General features: G+C 40.0%; 1 protein-coding gene across 4 annotated transcripts; it reads right to left on the bottom strand.

Moving 5' to 3' along the window:
* Positions 1–2,109: 2,109 nt before the first annotated feature.
* On the bottom strand, positions 2,110–18,778 carry ttll4 (tubulin tyrosine ligase-like family, member 4). Of its 4 annotated transcripts, none has more exons than XM_034213797.1 (21): positions 18,652–18,778; positions 15,688–17,631; positions 15,039–15,504; positions 14,659–14,824; positions 14,498–14,577; positions 14,319–14,382; positions 12,235–12,353; positions 11,397–11,507; positions 11,175–11,251; positions 10,002–10,196; positions 9,530–9,612; positions 9,284–9,412; positions 8,910–9,032; positions 8,706–8,804; positions 8,326–8,460; positions 8,112–8,249; positions 6,852–6,948; positions 6,489–6,699; positions 4,682–4,749; positions 4,499–4,569; positions 2,110–4,305 (listed from the first exon to the last, which is right to left on the bottom strand). In XM_034213797.1, exons 2-21 carry the CDS (start codon positions 15,799–15,801, stop codon positions 4,116–4,118), a joined length of 2,736 nt encoding a protein of 911 aa, XP_034069688.1. In that variant the 5' UTR covers positions 15,802–17,631; positions 18,652–18,778; the 3' UTR covers positions 2,110–4,115. The 4 variants fall into 4 exon arrangements, with proteins under 4 accessions (XP_034069688.1, XP_034069690.1, XP_034069689.1 ...); XM_034213799.1 differs by having other exon boundaries at positions 15,039–15,435; positions 18,656–18,776; XM_034213798.1 differs by having other exon boundaries at positions 14,659–14,806; positions 18,656–18,776.
* Between the last annotated feature and the right edge of the window lie 1,971 nt (positions 18,779–20,749).

Genomic DNA, 20,749 nt, shown 5'->3' on the forward strand with positions numbered 1-20,749 from the left:
ATTGCAAAACTGGCCCCGGTAATGGTACAAATCTCAACCTGTCGTTCAATGGACAGCTTCCCCCCACCATCTATGTATATACTCGCATTTTAGACTCTGTTACTAACTGTATATCTGTAGACTTGGTATGTCTTAAATGTCTGGTTAGGATGTATTAGAACGAAATCTAAAATGAAAATTGTAAATAAGCAATCTGTATGTAAAAAACCACCTGTATGTAAATTGTAAATAAGCCATCTGTATGTCAAATATGTCTTATATGTCTTAAATGACATGATGAATTGGAAATGGGGGACCCTGATGTAAACAAGACGAAAGTCTTTCTCTGGTCTGCATCCCCTTAACAATTGTATGTTTTGAGCTGTACTGTACTGTACCCAATATACAAGCTGTTAATACACTTTTCAATCAATCAATCAATCAATCAAAGGTATTTGGCCTCTATAGTGTCCATGACAACTGTGCAAGGTGATCGTTTTTTATATACCTGTTTCATGTCCCATTATCCAATTGTTGTGGGCTATTTCTGGATACCTAGAGCTATGATTTTATCAACAAAAATCTGAACAGAAAACACCATAGTCAACATTTGTGCGGTTCTTAACATTTCGGATATGTATTTCTACCTTAAAAAGTAGCTACTTGTAGCTAAAAACCAGGTTAAAGCGAGTTTTAGAGGTAGCGTTGAGCTAGAAGCTACTACTTAGTAACAGAGTTCATGGTTTGTGTTGGCACTTCATTTAGTTTACAACAATAATAAATAAATAATGAGATAAAGCAAACAGCTAAAAACGCTCTGTCTGATCCTGTAAGTATAATACAACAGTTAAAACATTGACAAAAAAGCGGGAAAAGTGACCCAAAACAGTTCAGTTGTAGCACATAAAGTCTAAACAATCAGCTAAAAGATGCTATAACGCTCTTCAGAGCTAAGGTGATAGGCTACATCTTTGTGGGTTTGTCACAAGTGGTAACTGTCACATTACACAGTAATTTGATCCATTGTTAACAAAAGGAGGAACTAATAGACATGTGCAGCTTTAAGGATTCATCTGTCCTACTGTGAGAGACGTTCAAGTTTCACTGGGTCAAACTATTTATAGACATACAGAACGACTGTAGACTATCCCCTCCTTTTCATGGAGTTGTGACATTACAAGCAGCGTTAAAATACTGATCAAACATGTATTCAAAGTTTGAGATTACATCAAATAAATACCAGCAAAAATGTAGAATACATGTGGTTATTTCATCCAACTTTAACTCCAACAGGAAATCCTCTGTCAGGTCAGAAATAAACCATCAACTACAGTATGCACATTTTTCAAATTCTAGCACAGCACATCCTTGCAGCTTGCCTTTACCTGTTGGTGGTGAAACCTGCAAGCTTAACTCTGCATGTATTAAACAGGTATACTAAATCAATCTTCGTTTAGTAAAACCTAAATCAGGATTAGAAAAGCTGTCTGATTCCAGTTTATATGATATGTTTCTGATGTACAGCAATTATCTTTCTAATAATAAATGCAGTTATCCAAATGAGCCTGTCACTGCCAGTTAGATGGAGAGGAGCTCAGATATTAATAGTTAACAACTGCTCGAAGTGTCCTGACACACTTTCTGTGGTATTCTGGTCGCTGTGTCTTTACTCTCACGACAGCGCTGCTAACAATTCTCTCTATGCATGTCTGTATGTCACTATGTGGTGTGCTAGTGTGTGCCGGTGCTCAGATATCAAAAACAGTTTTTGCAGTTGTTAACAGGGTCATTGTTGGCCAACATGCAACCTGATAAAATGTTACCCTTACAATACTTGAGGAATAATATTAGTCTTGTATTGTAACGGGTTTGACATTTCTTTATAGCAGATTTTCAGAGTCGTCGTCATAGATTGCAATATATAATTTTAACATGTTTTTAGTACATTTAAATGTAAAGCAATGCAAGGCCTAGATGACAGTTGGCTAAACAGCAACACATTTCAAATAGTAAAAATGTATTAAAAAAAAAAATCGTACAAATTATTATTTATTATGAGGAACACTATCGTCAACAAACTAGAAGAAAAGCATGTTTTAAGATCACCCGGAAAAAGAGAAAACCATTGGATTTGTAACACAAATAACTTTTATTTTGAAATTGTCATTTTACAATTAGTAAAAAATATGATAATTTCCCTTATACAATATATGTATTCTCCACTTACTTATAATACTTCTCTTATGTGAAAAAACTGTTCTAACGAAGAGTTCATTTTTTTATCAACAAGTTCTCAGATTCTCTACTCTTCATGACAGAACAAATATTTTTCAAATATTGACCACTTGGGTGTAAAACTGTCATTATGCCTTTTGGGTGAATTTCAAATATCCACGTAGGTTAGAGGTTAAAGAAAAGTAATTGTTTTCATGTGACAGCTACAGCTTTTTGATCCATAAGTTCCGACTGGAGAAAGCGTCTTTTACGAAATATTCTATATTATTCTCTATACTATCATTTGTGTACATGTTATGGTCACAAAAAAACAAAAGCCCTTTTTAAAAGTGAAATGAATAATTAGAAGAAGACTTCAATATGACAAAGTTAAAATCACAATTGTTGGATATATTAACTTCTATTTGTTCGAACAACACACATGTCAGACAAAGCAATCAAAGTATAGTCTTCAAGTATCTATAGCATCCTGTTAGTAAACACATGTAATCAAGATGAGGTTAGGTTAAACACCGCAGTAACACATCAACCAGTGAAAATAAAGTCAAGCACTGAGAGTTCAGATAATTGCAATACGCTGCACAGATCTCAGCACACCTTGCAAAGTCTGGTGAGATCAGACTGTATTTGTGCAGCGCTCCTTTTCTCCCATCTCCTCCCTTTATTTGTCTGAGCCCTTTTTCTTCACCTCTCCATTTCCACACAAACAAAAGAGTCCATAAGGCTGGGAATGTGATACATGTGCAATCAGTTGCTCTCAACACCAAATCAGCAACAGTCTCAGATTCAAGACATTAGAGAAATAACAGTATTGTGCCACTATTACTGTTTTCTGTAAGGTAGAGTCGGCTTTTAAGGTTTCATTTTGCTAATGAAAGTGCATAAAACACACAGACCGACAGCTTGTGCTAACATCGCTTTGTGCTGGAGGTTTTGAGGAAGCCCAGTGTGTCTAATTCACAGTTTAAGCAGGTATTCATCGAAAAATGGCAAAGTGCTGCAAGGTTGTTGGGCTGGCGAGTTCAAATCCCAGTGAGAGGATGAAGTACCATCCAGTTTGAGGAATATATCCATGAGTTTTAATACTTATCTGAAATCAAATACTGCACAGTGGATTATAATCCCTTAAAAACACCTGTGAAAGCATTGACAGTCTGAACTGAAGAGTATCTACCTGGCATGAATACTTGATTGCATTGCCTTTCCAGATGATGCAGCTTTGAGGCAGAGTTTAACTGTACCAAACCTCTGCTTTGTAAATGCAGTATCAAGTGTGTCCAGAGGCCTTAATGAGCGTCTTAGTAATGTGTCTGAGATGCAGGTAACACACTGACTAATGTCAGCATGGGAAATTGACAAATTAGGTGGAAACAATGCTTTCTGTGATGCATTTTAGATCTCCAGCATGTTTCAAGTTTCTGCAGGATCGTTTTGACCATAAAACACAATGGATATCACTGTCTGCTAAAACGCTTATAATACAGTTGAACTAAAGTTGGCATACTGCTGATTTGAAGTACCTCAACACTGCTATGGTCCTTTAGGTGTTGTATTCTATAATAATTCAAGCGACTAGAAAGGATAAGCCGCCATGAACTGACCGTCTTTTTTTAATTTATCACTGAAATAGCAAACATTCAAAAGGTTCCTCCATTTTCTGCACAAAGCTTCAACGCTAGATATTAGTCACTGTTCATACTTACTTCTGAAAGCAAACCAAACATCTGTTCAAAAACAAAAGCCACTCCCTTCTACAGTGTTAGTTAAGACTGGACTTCTTATACGTTTTAAGTACACATTTTCATGTACATCTTTAGAGCCATTTGATGTTTGCGGAGAGGTTAGGGCTAAGTCCTACACCCGGAGCTTTGTGTCTGAACATGGTGTTAGCAAAGCGGGTCTCAGAGCGAAGCAAAGTGCTGGGGCGGCAGGCTGTGGGCCAGGCCGGGCTGAGGGCTGGCACAGGCACTGCTGCTCACACTGGACCCAGGACTGGATGAAACAGGCAGGCTGGAGACTGAAGAAGCCTCCTTGTCTGAACCGTCATCATCTTCAATGTGCTGGGAGCGGTGCTGATGGGTGACCACCACCCTGGAGAAAAGACAGTGAGATAGTCCTGTGAGTTTTACTTTGTAGTGCGTACATACATTTAAATAACTTTAAACATTGTGTTTTAACTTAGATGGAAGTTCGACATGTAATATAACTTCATCAGAATGGTCTGTAAGCATCTCCCTGTATCTTCTAAGGATCTATCGTGGATTTTTGTTTTGTTGTTGTGCACCTTGATCTCGACGGGATGATGAGGTCTTGTCTGTTGGTGTCAAACCTTGAGATGTAGCTACTCTTTGACCACTGGAAGACACAACCGCAGAGAAAAACATTTTACATACATCACTGATGATAAATAAACATCACATTCTTCATTTATTTAGACACATGGATTTGATGTTCCACAGTCCCTCACCATGTGAGCAGGGTCATTGGTTCCCAGATGAACTCCTTTCTCGCAGAGAGTTGACAGCAGACCGATTCCTGCACAAAAAGAAGGCACAAAGAATGCTAAATACCTGGATTAAGTCTTCAAGCAGTGTCCATGTTTTTCTTGGTCCTCTCTGCTTAAAAGGACACATGAGACTTGATGCTCCTTGGTCTCTTTATGCAATGAAAGAGATTCATCTCACTCTCTGGTCAGAGGCTGAGCAGTATTGAATGCACTGTTGGTCATTTTGTGATCCAAGCAATAATAGACTATGGAGTTTGATGGTGATCCCTGCAGTGTTCATCTATGACCAGGAGTAGGGCTGCACGATTTGGGGAAATAATCTAATTGCGATTTTTCTGACAGATATTGCGATTCGATTTGCGATATTTGTTTTGTCCAACGGAAGTTTATTGTAAAATGCGGCCATATCTCCGGCTAGGAAGGTCGCATCAACATGCTCCCGTCTCTAGCACCCCCGCAGGCAGAGCTACGAGTGAAAGAACTAAACTTACATGAAACTTCCGTTGGGTTGCTTTAAAGTCAAGCTTCAGTTTAAGATTCACCCTGTAATAGATGTAAAACATGTGATTGGATCAATCTGTCTATCACCTACTATTAGGGATGTAACGATATATCGAATATCATGGTAAATACATGTTTCAATACCGTCGTGAGACTGACAAAATCTACCGCAATGTTTTTTTTTAAACCTTTATTTAACCAGATGGACAAAAACATGTAATTTAAAAAAAAAAAAAATTATTTACATTTTTTAAAAACATTTTTTAAATCAATGGAACCCATTGAGATCATCGATCTCTTTTTCAAGGGAGACCTGTCCAACATGGCAGCAAGTAGGTTACAACATGAACATAAAACAACAGATAACACAAAAGGACATCGTATTTACAGGGCTACATGTACATACCTAGAGACATTGACAAGTACCAACAGTATATTTATATCTCGCCCTGTCAATAAGCCTCACCTTCTTGGCAAAAACTGTATTGTTTTTGAAGTGGTGGAGAGACAATGCACAGTTTGACCCACTGCTGTCACCCATGGCCAAAGCATATATCTCTGTCCCAGCAACATCAGTACCAAGCAAGAGAGTTTTTTCACATTTTGTTTTCTTTATTTTTCAATATCGCGATAAATATCGTATCGTGGACTTTTTAAATCGCGATATTATCGTACCGTGAGTTTTTGGTATTGTTACATCCCTACCTACTATCATGGGCCACTTCTGATTGGTTAACAATGGCTGGTACATGTGGAGCACAGCACTTCTGATTGGTGTGGATGACATTTTTTTCGATTTAAAATCGATTAATCGTTCAGCCCTAACCAGGAGCCAAATGATACACCTTCTCTCTAAAACAAACAGACCCAGTGATACAAACTGGAAAAAGCTTCTAAAATCAGTGTTTCCCCCGAGGACAAAGGACAGAGCTAACTGCTAACAATTGCTCAGCTTGTTTCTCAGACCTCTCAAGATCGCGACTTCCAATGATTACAATGTTGTATCAGGTTAAAATGTAGAGTGAAAACAACCAAGATCTAAAGTTTTATGAATTAAGAAAAAGTGTGCCTTAAAACTAGATCAAAAGTAAGTTGAAGACAGCTTCTGGCAAACAACCATAAATCATACGCATTCACAAGGTTAAGGGCGGGGCTAAATTGACAGATTTCTCTGATTTGTAGTTGGTAAAGTTGTTGGAATTTTTTTGGGGATAGTTATTAGGATACGACTAACAAATATATAACATATAACATGGAACACACATACCTTTTGTCCTGTTGTTCCAGTACTTCTGCTCCCATTGGTCCAGCAGGACGTTGAGGTATCTTGGACACTCGAAGAAGCGAAGGTAGCGGGACGATGACTGTGATGGGAAAATACGCTGAAACTGTCCGGCACGAGAAAGCTCGTCTTCACTCTCTGTGAGCATACACACGTCCTCTGGAGTCAGGACATCTAACACTGGAGAGAGGAAGTCCTGACAGAGACACAAGACACACAGCTTTCATTTCTACTAACCTTTTTAACCAGATTAAATGCACTTTATGTACCTCGGATGTTTTCAAATATATTGTCTTATTGTTGATTCACTTTCCTGTCTAAATCTTTACTGTATTTAAATTCATTTACCTGGTCGGCGTAGCGCTGGGTGAGGTAAAAGGCCCGTTTGACTTTCTCATCGGCAGACAGATCCGGCTTGGTCCTTTCTCTGTTTCCTCCACACAGACTATAGACACATTTAAGTATTAATACATACTAGGGCTGCACGATATTGGAAAAAACTGACATTGCGATATTTTTTCCCCCTGCGATATATATTGCGATATGAAAAAATACAGGAATTGAAGAAAAGACAGTTTTTGGTCCGCAAACCATCCTTTCTTGAATTCTAATGCTATACAATTGGTATTTTTTCTAACTATATTTAACCAGATGAAGGATTTTAGTCACGGACTTCTGGATCTAAAGTTATCAGAGCGACAAGCTGAGCTAGCTCGGTTATCCTGCTGTGATCAGATCAAGAATGATTGTGATTGGTGGTTTGCTGTGCATGCAGAGCCTGCATGTCACTCACTCAAGTACCCCTGACATGAGAGCCGCGCAAGTTTTCCTTTTGTAGCAAGCAGCAAAATAATTGTAACATGAAGTGTTTGAGTTCATTTGCCAACTTAATATTGCACGTCCTAAAAAAAATTATTAAAAAATGTGCATGTCCTGCGATGTGAATATCGCGCATGCGCATAACACGATTATCGTCACGACACGATATATCGTGTAGCCCTAATATATACACACAGACACAAAAAGATTTGTTGATACAATTCAAGGTCTTTTTCTAAGGCTGTTTAAAGTGGACCTATCATGCTATATTTGAAACATATATTGTAGGGCCATACCTATATAAAACATGTCTGAAGTTTTTTTTTCAAAATACCAAACAGATCATGCATTTTAGCCGTGCCTCATTTCACTCGATTTTTTGCAAGGGCTGATTCTGCTTTTGTGGCAGACTACAGCGCCACTTACAGGCCTGGCATATGTACTACAGCGTCTCCAGCGCTTTGGAGCGGTCTCTCATTCCCCTGATAGGTGGAGAGTTGCCCATATAGCCGGAGCACCCCTTTTCTGACATCAGAAAAATTCAAATAATAATCAGCTCCGTTGCAGCCCCGTTTTTAGAGATGTGGGTATGGAGGAAAAGAGAGAGGGTTGTGTTTTCTGACACTTGGTGAGTTCCCTGACACACCGGGGACACATTCATGTATAAAAGACGTACAAAAGTGGATTTTGCATGATAGGTCCCCTTTGAATTGGATTCTATACATTGAAAGTTGTTTCAAGACAACCAGAATAACCTAGCTTCCTAGTCTTCCAGTACGTCCTCCCTACCTGGTTGTGGAGCTGGAGGCACTGCTGCAGGGCGTGATCACGTCATCTTTTTGGGGAACACGGAAGCCAGCCAGGTTCAGAAGGTCCCTGATCATCTGACCTTTCACTGCGACATCCAGCGCTGTGTTGGAATGAAGACTGGAGCGGAAACACAACATTAGAATAGTAGTTTGAAAATCTTGATGCGTTTTGTTTTTATGCGTGTGCATGTTACCTTGGTGATATGTTGACCTCCAGGATCCAGGGTTTGAGCTTCTCATCGAGCATGATGTCGAAGCCGAACAGCTCGTGGCAGCTGTAAGGTGTCCTGACGTGCATCTTCAGCAGAGTGTTAACGTACGGTTCGGACCTGATAATCCACACACAGGCCATTATCTCAAAGTTATTATCTTTTTTTTATTTCCAAAATACTTTTTCTAACACATTTGCAGTCATTCGACACTTCGGCTCCTGCAGTTAACACAAAGATTCCTCTGAGTTCAATAGTAAGGGCTGTGTCAGAAACACACAGACTTTAAATCATTCTTTTCCAAACAGAAAAATATAAAAATTGTGAATAATAAAATGTGCCCTACAATGATTTGGCAAACTTACGCAATGATTGTTTTGATCACAATGTCTTTAATCTTCTCCCAGATCAGAGTAGTGTTGACTCCTTTGGAACCCAGAAAATGCCACAAGGCCTTCAACGCCCTGAAGAAACACATATCATATTAATGAATTATAATGTATAGCATAGACATATGAATACAATAGTAACCAAGATGTGTCTCATATTTGAGTTTCACTTTTACAAACCATTTGTGCCCCTGGCAGGCCTGGTCGTCGCTGTTGCTCTGGTATTCAGAGTTCTTCTTGTTGACGCTATAGTTGGTCAGATGCATGAACTTGTTACCCAGAGTCTTCATGGAAGACGAATACCTGAAGAGAAGAAACTTTGAATTCAATCTAATCTATCATTCTATCAAAAGCTTTTTCTCAAGTCTCTGACACATCTAAATGTCCAATCAGCCATTTAGATTTGAAGATCATATTCATCATACAACGACACATCCTATCACCTTGTCCTGCTTAAATGAAAGATTTGCACCTTGAGCATCATTTATTTCCATTTGACATAACCTATCCTACAGTATCTGGCCTTGTTGTCACTGTGGTGGATGAAAACTGACTTGCAGCTGGCGAATCGAACCAGTCCATCAGAGAAAATGTAAACTCTGAGCGGGTCGTAGGATGACACGTAGACGTAGATCCGCAGGTCAAACTTGTTACCGCTGATGAGGTAGGGCTTGTGAAGGTACCTGCCAAACACAACCAGGAAACAAATGTTTTATCCTAAAGATTCATTTAGTGTTGCGTTCTGGAAAATGGTCGATGTTCTACTAAGTTTCAAACTATTAACGGACTTGGCTACTTACTTCTGGACCAGCAGTGGTCTCTTGCGGGGCAGCTGGCCCCATCTGTGGATGACCTGGATACCGATTCCTCGGGCCGAAGCAGGCTATCAAAAGGAGAGAAGAAAGACAGAATTTAATAAACAAAACACATATTTTCTTTAACTTCAAAACATTTTTTTCTTAAGCATCAAGATCTGGAGTTATTCTTTGGAACTTGAACTAATTGCCAAATCGTTTTTTACAGCAATTAAAGCCAATCATCGTCATCATTAGAAAGAACACCTTGCTATAAGGCAACTAAAACCAGAAAGACACAAAAAAACATACAAATAAATAAGCCATCCTTACAGGAAAGCATAAATATGACTTAATATGCCAAGTTTGTAATTCAACACCAGCTGATGTTTTGTTGCCAATAAATCCAAAACACAATTCATTTAGTCCATGGTTCTTTTGCCAGTGATTTGTTTGTCTATGTACAAGCAGAACATACCGGTTTGATGATCCATTTCTGCCGGGGGCCGCCGTCCTCCCAGGCCTTGCGTAGCATCTTGATGTCCTGAGGTAGGACGAAGGTGCGAGGGAAAAAGCTGAACTCTTGTTTGCCGAAGCGAACCTGCATCTTGGACAGGTTCCTCCACAGCCGGTCCTTTCTGCCGATCTGGAACGTTCCCGGGAAGTGGTTCAACTGGGACAAAAGAAAATCACAAAAACCGCCAAGTTAATACTTCTTTGGGACAGAAGATGTAAAGAGCACATTTCATAATTACACTTAAGTTAAAAAGGGACTGCTGCCCAAAAGTACAGATTTACCGTCTGACCATAAGTGCTATTAAGATTGGGGCAAGAAGGAAGTGTTCATGTACTAAGGAAATTGAGAATAATAGTTGAATGTTGCTAGCTCATCTACATAGCCCCTCATTACTGAAGGGGACGCAATTCATGTTTACATTTCACGCTGCATCAAGCAGGAACCTCTATACCAGGGCTATTCAATTAGTTTGGAATGGGGCCGGTTGATGAAAATGCTCCAAAGCAAGGGGCCGGGAAAAAGATGGCTTGAAATATGAGCAATCATATTAAGAGCTTCAGATACAGTTAATACTACAACAGCATAGTGCATATATTGTGTTTAATTAAATCAAACAACATAGCCCCAAGGCCTTTCTAGATCTAAAGGGCAAGTTCAGAACTCAGTAGGACGACATGTGAAGCTAATTTAACCATCAACATCATTTCATTTGATTTAATCTAGGTGAAATGATCTAATCATTCAAGCAGAGATGCAATCAATGACAGGAGTTGTCACTACAGTAGCTAGTAGGTGAGTTCGAAACCCGAGCCCGCCGAGGTTTTCAGGCAATGTGTTCCCCTCTCTCTCAATGTAACACCCTCTCTGGAATAAATATCCCCCCGGGCCGCTAATTGAATCGCCCTGCTCTATACCATGAATAAATGCTTCCCTTCGGTGCTGTGACATTGGGCAGGTGCACTTAAAAGTAAATAGTTCCTTGATGAAACTGTTCATAACAGGGTCATGTCATTTTGTTTTGACATGCCCTCTCGTTCCATTATAGTCAAGAGAAATCAAACATCTACAAATAATTGACATCTCGCACCTAAACCTCTAGATTATTATATACATTTAATAAATACAGTTTCTGACCTTCTGGTGCTCTGCGAGGGCCTTGAAGCCAGGAGACTTCATGTGGTGTCCCCAGCAGCCCAGCCAGTCATAACTTTCTAATAAACGAAAGAGGGACACACACATTTGAATTACTCAGAGCAAATGTTACATGATTTTAGAAGCAATGAACTAGAACACATTACATACAATTTTGACAAGAGATATGAAACCGTGTCCGTTTCAACACATGTGATGACTTACTTTTGGTCGCCTTGAAGTGTGACCTGCCAATGGTGTGTTTGACAATATTTGGAGTGACGTTGCTTATCTTCCATTTTAACAGTCGTCTTTGTTCAGCTGGCAGCAGTTCCACTGTGGATCACACAGCACAACATTTGTGCACATTTATAAACAAATAAATACACATTGTGCTTACATATACTCATGCATAATGCAAACACGGAAATGGTTCACAGTACATACATATTTTGGTATAAGATGTAAACTTACAGTACAATCTTTGGTACCACTTTACAATAAGACTAGCCTTATAAAGGGTTTACGAATAGTTTGTAATTCATTTATTAATTAGGTTTTGAACACTTTATAAATCATTAATAAGCTTTTATAAGACATGAGATAAACAGGGCAACTGTGACCGGTTGCTTGCCAAATAGTGAGCCCATATTTATCTGTACTGCTAAGCCTTATATTGGCTACCTAGGTTACTTCGTCTTCTTCATCAGCCAGCATCCTTGTTGTTCACTGAGTTGATTCTCGCTAAGTATAAGGCTTAGTCATCTTGCCAAATAGTGAGCCTGTGTTGATGTATGAAAACTATGTTTATAAATGGTTCTTAATGATTAATAAAGTGTTTACAACCTAATTCATAATCCTAAAACCCGGGAGTAAGTTAGCATTTGACCACTTCCGGTTCCTTCGACAAAATCCTATGGAGAAATTGCATTGGTTTTTGTCGAAGGAATCGGAAGGAGTTTGCTTCCGGGTTTTAGGAATCTGTGGCACTCGATAGCAACCCTTTATGAATCCTTTATCACACTTAAAGCTACTAAATCAAAACAGACGTTCGGGTCCTGACCTTTCTCATTGGCAGTGCTGAAGTACAGTGTTGGTGGGAGTTGAGGGAACAAACTGGGAACCAAAGCTGGTCTCTCCTCTCGATGATCGTCCGCCTCCAATGACATCGGCTCCTCGATACTAAGAGAAAGAGGGAGGAATAATGATAAATCATAAAATGACTGTTCAGAACTAAAAAAGGGAAAAGTTGGCATTGTGATGGTCGCGTCAGAAACTTCTGATAAGGACCATTTTGGGTGTATCACTAGTACACTATAAACAATCTCAACAAAACCATCCCATCTCAAACAAATACATCAACAACAGTGAGTGAGACATGTGTCGTAAAGGGACATCATAGGTAAAGTATAAACTCTGTAAACTCATAAATTACTATATCTACAAATAATCTTTCTGTTTCCTTCTGAAGTCAGCCCAGTTCCCGCCCTCTCAGCGCCACAGCTCTTCTTACCTTGTCACAACTAAAACAAGCAAATTGCTCACAACTAAATGAAAAAGTAATGCATCTAGTGTTACGTTCAGTGCCAGAAGTTGGCATCCAGTCAAAAGTGAGTAGAGTGTGGACTGGATTGATGACCGATTGCAGTATCCGGTAGTAACATGACGCGTGTGTGAATTTGGTGTACACCACACGGAGAGTAAATGTTCACACTGAGTCGATACTTATGAAGAAGGCTTTCTGAAGAAGGACACTTTTCAATCCAACTGTAAGGATTACTATTAATATCTCTATTAATAGTAATCCTTAAAGTTGGATTGAAAAGCTAAGACATTTAGCCAGGACAGCAAATGAGGACATAAGTAACCTCAACAAAATAACACTGGAGCAAGACGAGAGCCGGTTGAATCAACGGCGAGTCATTTTTACGCAGCCGTAAAGTGTTTTTCGTTGTAGGCAGTTTCAAGTAAGCCAAACATTCGAATACTCCTGAGCTCTTTTTTCAATTCAACACACAAAATAATTAGAATCAAAACACAAAATAAAAAAACTCACATGACAGTCATATAGGAAGAAAAGATGGATCAAGAAACGGGATAATGTTATCTTCTTGCAGATTGTTTCTCTTAAATAAAGTCCTTCTACCATCAAGAGGTATATAACTGCATAACAGCTGTGCTAGGCTAACTTAACACTATACTAGAGATACAGGTGCTTTAGCTTAGGAAAGGGAGTGCAGGTGATGGGGTGTATGCAAATGAACACAAACAAAATCAGCTGGTTGGGTGAAAAAAAAGGTGACAATAGCGGTCCCTATCCAGGCTGTTTTCACAGAGAATCAGCTCCGAGTCTTTGGTAGGGAGTTCTATTGTTGAGGCCATCATAGTGGAGAACAAAATGACCCACAAAGCAGCAGACCTTTCCACCACGCTCTGCTGCTTTCAGACTCTTTCAACAATTGCAGTGAGAGAGAATGAGAGAGAGAGAAAGAGTCCACAGGATCTGATGGATTTAGTTTTATTCCATGTTAGGAAACCAATTCAAATCCAGGCTTGGATGTTGGGCGTTCCAAGGAAAGGACGTGGACATTTTGGAGTTGTTTTAGCAGTTGAGAAAAACGCTTTCAAACCACAATAACTTGTCTGGACAAAAAACGTTTAAAAAGGTACACTACATACTGAGAAACATTGTTGTTATTGATAGATATCATTTTATCTGACCATCAGTTATTTAAATGACCATAATAAAACCTGAGAGAGGCATGAGAAACAACGTATAAATGTATATAGGTTATAAATGAATACAGGAAGTATAGAATTTGCATGGCTGCCGACAATGATTGCTGCTCCTCGTCAGGTATACACTTAAGTACCACAAGAGGGAACAATAGGACTAAATGATTGAAACAGCAAGCACGACTCAGAGTTAATGTGGATTCACACTTTAGAGAAACAGAGGGCTATTTGCTCAATGAGAAAGAAAACTAGACGTGTCTGGAAAACTGTCCAAAAACACATTTTCATTGTGCAAGAAAACAGCTGTACTCCACAGAGTTTGCATCAGGAATAGTCCGTGTTCTTGTGGGTACCATGAATGTTAACCTAAAAGAAAAGTGTGTGGGGGCGGGGTTATAGAGTGCATCTTACCCAGAAAGTAGAGCGATGGATGCTGTGGACGAGGTGCCAGCTATGGATGAACAGTCGGAGTTATCTGAAAAGAAGACAAGACAACTAAAATCAGTGTCTATAAAATACAAACTATAGAGCTAACTGGCTGATGGCAGCTTACTTTTGATGAAGTACTCAGTGTGTATTTAACATCTTACCATCATCACTACAGTCATTTTCCATCTCATCATCAACCAGCTCCTCCTCAGCTCCATCCAGCTGCAGAACACAGTCCTGGCTAGAAACAATGAATATAAGGTCAGATATAGACAGTGAAACACAGCATCTACTGATTGAGAAGCAAATAGCTGTTGCTCACCCAGATGGTTCAGTCTCTCCAGCCGGGCACTCCGCCGTTGGTGAGGGTGAGGCAGCGAGAGGAGAGGAAGCCTGCCTGGTTAGATGGATGGCAGAGATCTGAGACGTCACAGAGCCCATCATGGCTCCTGATGGACTGGAGGCCACAGCTACAAGGGAAAGAACACCTTGCAGTCATAAAGGGAGGACAGGCATGTGAACACACACAGTTCTCCGTTTCAGCGTGAAAAACTATTTAAACACTGAAATTGTTATTCTTCTGTCAAGTGACTAATCGATCAATTAACTATTCATTTCAGCTCTACAGAGGATTCAATAACCAGACAATATATCGTTCCCCAGTTCTAGCACGCTTCCCAGTAAAGTAATAATTCTGATTACCTGTGATGGCATTCTGTGGCGAGGGCTGCTGCTCCTGAGTGGCACGGACATTGGCACTGAGCACAGTTGGCGTGGAGCTATTTGGAAAGGGACTGGCGGCTGCAGGGCTGATTCTTCTGCATGTGGACAAGCTTCTTTCCTGTGGACATTGACGGTCTGGGGCCTGCTTGTTTAGGTCAATGGATACTACTGTTTTGGGCTTGCAGTTTGTCGTTGCTGGAGGACCACCTATTACTCGCAGCTCTTTGTTTAAAGCAGTTATTGTGCAACTGTTTTGTGTCTGACTGCATATTTTTGATTTTGCAGAATGGCTCCGTCTCATAGTTGCTGTTTCTCCTGTGCTTCTTTTTTCTACTTTTGTGTCCTTAGTGCTGGAGGCATCTCCCAATGCTGCCCCCTGATGGTCACAGAGAGAACGGCATAGATGAGGCACTGATGGTAGAGAGGAACAGTCTGCAGTCTCAGGCTAATAAGACAAAACAAGGAAAGGTCAAGTCTGGAGGATCTATGGATTTATCAAATATAAAGAAAAACTGAAAGCATTTCACTTGAAAAGCAGACATTATTTTTAATTCTGGGGAAAACGTCTGACAACAATTCTATACTATAACTCTTGTGAGATTATACTTCTTGAGACATCAATACTCACCATCATCTTGATAGTTTGCTGCAGAGTGGGCTGTCCTTTGATAAAAGGTCTTGATGAGAAGCTGAGGAAAGAGGCTCCGATCCTGACAGCGCGTCCCCTGTGGCAGCCGGACATCTGCTCGTTGCTAATCCTTTTGCCGTTAGAGAGGTTTGAAGCCGCATACAGTTCTGCGTAATGCCTGTTGAATTGACATTGAATCCAATCTTACATTCATTCTTGGGGAATGAGGAAGTGGCACTGGTGTCTTTGAGGCTGCTTCCACCCAGTACCTGGTTTGGGTTATTAGTCCCATGAAGTTGTGGCCGGTTATCAGATCCATCTGGCACAGTGGTGAATTGGCTATGGGTGGTTTCATTTCCGTTCCCATTCTCTAACACAGAAACCATATACGCTGTGTTCCGCCTCAAGGGGGATGCAGATGAGGCAACTTTAGAGGAGAGAGGTTTGGCTGCATCCTTTCTCCTGGAGAGCTCTAGGGAAGTCTGATTAAAAGGCACTTTAGTGGCCACACCTGTCTTGGCATGTGTACTGACAGAGGTTGTAGAGGTGGGTCTATCGTCAGTGGAGCAAGCCCGAAGATTTGCCCCACCCCATGGGGAGGACTGGTTGGTGGGCATGGCACAATTCAACAAAGGTCTAGTTATTTCCAAAGGGCTAGATAAATAGAATAACAGTTGCAACGATAAAAAGGCCTAAGATGAAGGGGGGGGTCCTCTTGGTAACTCCTCCTGATTGGCTCTTCTGTTGGAGTGACTTTTGAGATGTCAGCTCCAGTGGAATGGAGTTGTTAAATATCTATTGTTCACCGTAGATTGAAAAAAAGTTCTTGATAAATCCTCCCCAACAGTTAACATACCTGCAGTCACAGAAGCAGTGATAGCAGCACAACACTTGGGCCCAGCAGCTGTGGTTCAGGTCAGCAGGACAACTCTTCGTAGCGATGCAGGGTTATAAGCCTTCATGTGAGCAGGCACATAAGCATTTCCTCCAGAGGCAAAGCGGTTCCCACTCTAATTAAACAGTGACACTAAGCGTTTGATATATAAAGAGGACACATCAAGGAGTCTCGAGGACATTGCTGGTGCAGACTGAGCCAGAACCAGTTTCAACTCCTTCTCAACAACTCTAGTGATGAAACGTAAGCTTCAGGCTACATTTCTCAGCATTTTGAGATTTACCGTGTCTGTTTTGTATTTATCGATTCAGCTGGCCTGGTTTGATTGCTCTTTATGAGTATTTTTGCAAATAATGTCCTCAAAAGGGTTGAGAGCTAAACAACGTTTATGCTAAGATTGTTTCTATTTCTTTTTTTAATTACATCATGCCCAATAATTGACGACAAAAGCTGAAGTTATATTCACGTTGAACACTCACATTTACCATGTTCCCCACCTGCCCTGAACACAACACTCCTTCACTTCCTGTTCACCTGAAGCGCAGGTGATATTGATGAGGATAATAACTCACTACTACTTTTTTACGATGTTGTATTTTAGTGTTGCCTCTGTGTTTAGTGTCCTGTCTGTAACTTTGTGTGGTAGTGTTACCACTGACAGGTCTCTCTTGAAAATGAGACCTTGTGTCTCAATGAGATCTACACCTGTATAAATAAAGGCTAAATAAAATAAAAAATAAAGCCGGCGTCCTTCCTTCACCAGAGGACTACTTTGGAACATATTTGAGTTGCATTTTAACCACGAAGATCACAGACAGTAATGTGATTCGGTTTCACCTTCAAATTCTCCATGGGATAACTGTGAAGAGCTTAGAGAAGAAAAAGAAGAGACTGTTCTTAGGTGGTTCAAAGATCTTTGGAGTTCCTCCGGAGAATTTAGCCAAGAATACTTGGCATACTCCAACAAGGTGTCAGGTCTTTGGAAGAGAGAGTGGTATCCTTGGAGTTCTCATGTATTCCTCAGTTGATTCACAGGAGGCAATAAACCACTGGAAGTACAAACAAGAGGAGCAGTCAGTTTAGTCCTATTGTGATAAATTACCATAAGCAGAAGACATCATGTTAATGTTCATCATTCGTATGGAAAAAAAGGCATCTTCAAGACACCAATGTTGCATCTGTTATTCCTTCACCAGCTGTTTAAAACATATTGTCTCAATATGTTATATTAAAAAGATAGAACAAGGATGTCAATGTGTTTCAACAAGGAATAATTCAACCACTACTGAAGCCAGTCAAAACATATGCATAAAAACAGTGTATAGTATAACATTCATTTAAAATGTCCTTATTTAAAGTATTCTCTTTAAATAATAGCTACCAGGTTAAACTACACTGAACATGTTGGTGTTTTGAAGATAAGTCCTGCGGTCAATTCAAAAGCACTTGTGTGTTAACAACTAAAAAAGTGATTAACAGGCCCAGCAGGTGTCCAAAGTTATAATGAGTAACATTAAGAAGATGCCCAACCATTGAAATCACAGCTATGTGAGCTAGCTAGGCGAGTTAGCTAGCCAATATCACTAAAGCAAGACATTCTACTGACAATATGATTACAGATGCTACCAGCAGTTTACCAGCATTATTTCTTTAATAATGTTTTATCATGTCTCTTAACAGCAGGCAGCGTGCTGTGTGCTGAAAACACTGCTGTCATGTCCTGGAAAGCAGTCTCACGTGTGTGTGCTTCCAGGACACGCCGCTTCATGCTTCGCTTTACATTAGGCAACGAGCAAACTAACTAACTTACAAGTCTTCTGTGATTATATTAAAACAATAAAGTAAGCTGAGGCAAGACTTACTTTAACACCTGGTTTCCATGACAACAATACACTTTTTATTGCCCTGTAAAATGCCGGCTAATGATGCTAGTTTGTGTCCGTTTCTTAGCTTAGCAACAACGGCCAACACAACACCAACTGTCATTGGTTGTTTGAAAGCCTCCATCCACAGTCAATACTAACGTTAAAACACAGCCTTGCTATCAATTTATGAATATATATCCATACCTACTTCGTCCCTGTAGTGTCCCTAACATGTTGTTCCGCTGGTGTTTAGGGAGCTACCCGGCAGAAGCTGTTACATTGCAGTCAGTGGTGAGCTGAAAAGTGCGAGTGAAACATCATGGACGAAGATCGTCTACTCAGAGAAGAGAGCCACTCCTGGTTCAGAATCAGAGCTCCCTCCACTGTCAATGTTAATGTTTTCAAAGATCCTTAAACATGAAATATGTGTAGAAGTTGTCGATACTATAAAATAAAATGATCTACAATATGTTCTTGCAATTTAAAACATTTTTTGTAATAGTTATTATTTTAAATAGAAATGTTAGGCTGAACCCCTTGAGATGCACATTTCGTTTTCAAGGGGTCTCCAGTGTTGAGAAGTAAGTGGCCTAGTGTGACCATTGAAGAGGTTTTCATCCCTCCAATTCTATATTCTACATTCTATTCAACATAAATGTTTGTCCCCACCACTTTTTAAAAGTATTTACTTATAATATAAAGTGTCTGAAAATAGGTGCACAAGAATGTAATAAAGAAAAACACTGGCTCGTTGTGTGCATAAAGGTACAAATTCACTCCAAATCACATCACAGCAAGACCTATAGTTGGGCGCTCATTATATTAAAAACACATTGGTGGTCCAGAGGTCTATGCATTGGTTTTTCAAGCAGGTGCTCAAGGTTCATCACCCAGAGGAAAAGTTTTCATGTGATGTGATTTAGAGTGCTATGGAATTTGCCCTGGCGTACATATACATTGATATTTCAATTTCTATATCAAAATGTAACTTTGGTTATAGTTAAACAAAAACAATGTAATCCTTGAGAGTTGAATACATATCCGGCTATCTTTGTAACAATGACTTGGAGCGCTTCTTAGGAAAAAATGTAACAATCAAACAATGTTTAGACATATCTTAATTTCTAGTTTCAGCACTACTCAGTGTCTTTTCAGCATAGTTCTTTGCAAACACATCATTTTTCTTGAATCAAACTGAGGAAATCTTTCGAGGCACCACTTTGTGTTATTGGTTGTGATGTTGGTTGGTTTTCAGCTTCAGGGTTGACTCTTATTTCACCACTAGATGGCTCATTAGAGGGAAGACCTGTAAAACAAACCTCTGTCCTCTCCTCCCTTCTTGCTCCTCTGAATGCCCTGTTTCTCCTCTTTTATTCTGACCCATTTTATATTTTATCCACTCGATTTTTTCTTCTCTCTCATCTATTCCTTTCACAATATTTCTTACATTATCTTCCTCCACTCTTTCCAACTACTATCTCTCCTTTTACCTTCCCTCTTATTCTCACTTGCTTCTAGTTGTCTTTCCTATTTTTTCGCCCATCCCTTTCTTTTCCTCTCCTCCCATCTTTCTAATTTCATCCCCCCTTTCTATTCTTCTCATATCCCTACAGTTTCTTCTCCTTTCCTTATGTCCTTTATTTCATCCTTTTCCCATCCCAACTTTTACTCTCCTCTTCACTTGCCTGTTCATCTCGTTTCCTAACCACCCTCTGCTCTCTTTTTCTTCCCTGTTTCCTTCCTTCCTCTACAACCCCTAATCTTTTAAATCCACCTCACTTTACTATCATTTCCTGCTCTCTCCCTCTCTCTAAACTCCCTCCTTCATCAAGTCTTGTTTTTCTTCTTCACTGTTCCAAATACTTTCCCCTTCTCATCTCGTCATTTATTCTTTTACTTTTTACCACCCTTTCTTCCTCCACTCTTTTCCTCCCGCTGCCCATCATCCATTCTTCTAAAGCTTTTCCTCTTTCTGGACTCTTCTCTTCATATCCTCCTTTCCATCTGGCATGCCAGATCTTGCAGACAGAGGAAGAGAGAGAGAAAGTGTGTGTGTGTGTGTGTGTGTGTGTGTGTGTGTGTGTGTGTGTGTGTGTGTGTGTGTGTGTGCATGTGTGTGGGTGTGTGTGTGTGTGTGTGTGCGTGGGTGTGTGTATGTGTGTGTCTGTGAGAGAGAGAGTGTGTGAGAGGGAGAGAGAGAAAGTGTGTGTGTGTGTGTGTGTGTGTGTGTGTGTGTGTGTGTGTGTGTGTGTGCGTGCGTGCGTGCGTGTGTGTGTGTCTGTGTGTGTGTGTGTGTCTGTGT

This window comes from Gymnodraco acuticeps, unplaced genomic scaffold (genome assembly GCF_902827175.1).
Source record: "Gymnodraco acuticeps unplaced genomic scaffold, fGymAcu1.1, whole genome shotgun sequence".
NCBI lineage: Eukaryota > Metazoa > Chordata > Actinopteri > Perciformes > Bathydraconidae > Gymnodraco > Gymnodraco acuticeps.

Bases quoted from the DNA above. Each gene is read 5' to 3' on its own strand.
- ttll4 (XM_034213797.1), bottom strand. From the start codon at position 15,801: ATGTCCGGCTGCCACAGGGGACGCGCTGTCAGGATCGGAGCCTCTTTC. The intron at 11,508-12,234 runs GTCAGGACCCGA...TGTGATCCACAG, and splicing joins CAGCACTGCCAATGAGAAAG to TGGAACTGCTGCCAGCTGAA. The intron at 6,700-6,851 runs GTAAATGAATTT...TGTCTCTGTCAG, and splicing joins CCCAGCGCTACGCCGACCAG to GACTTCCTCTCTCCAGTGTT.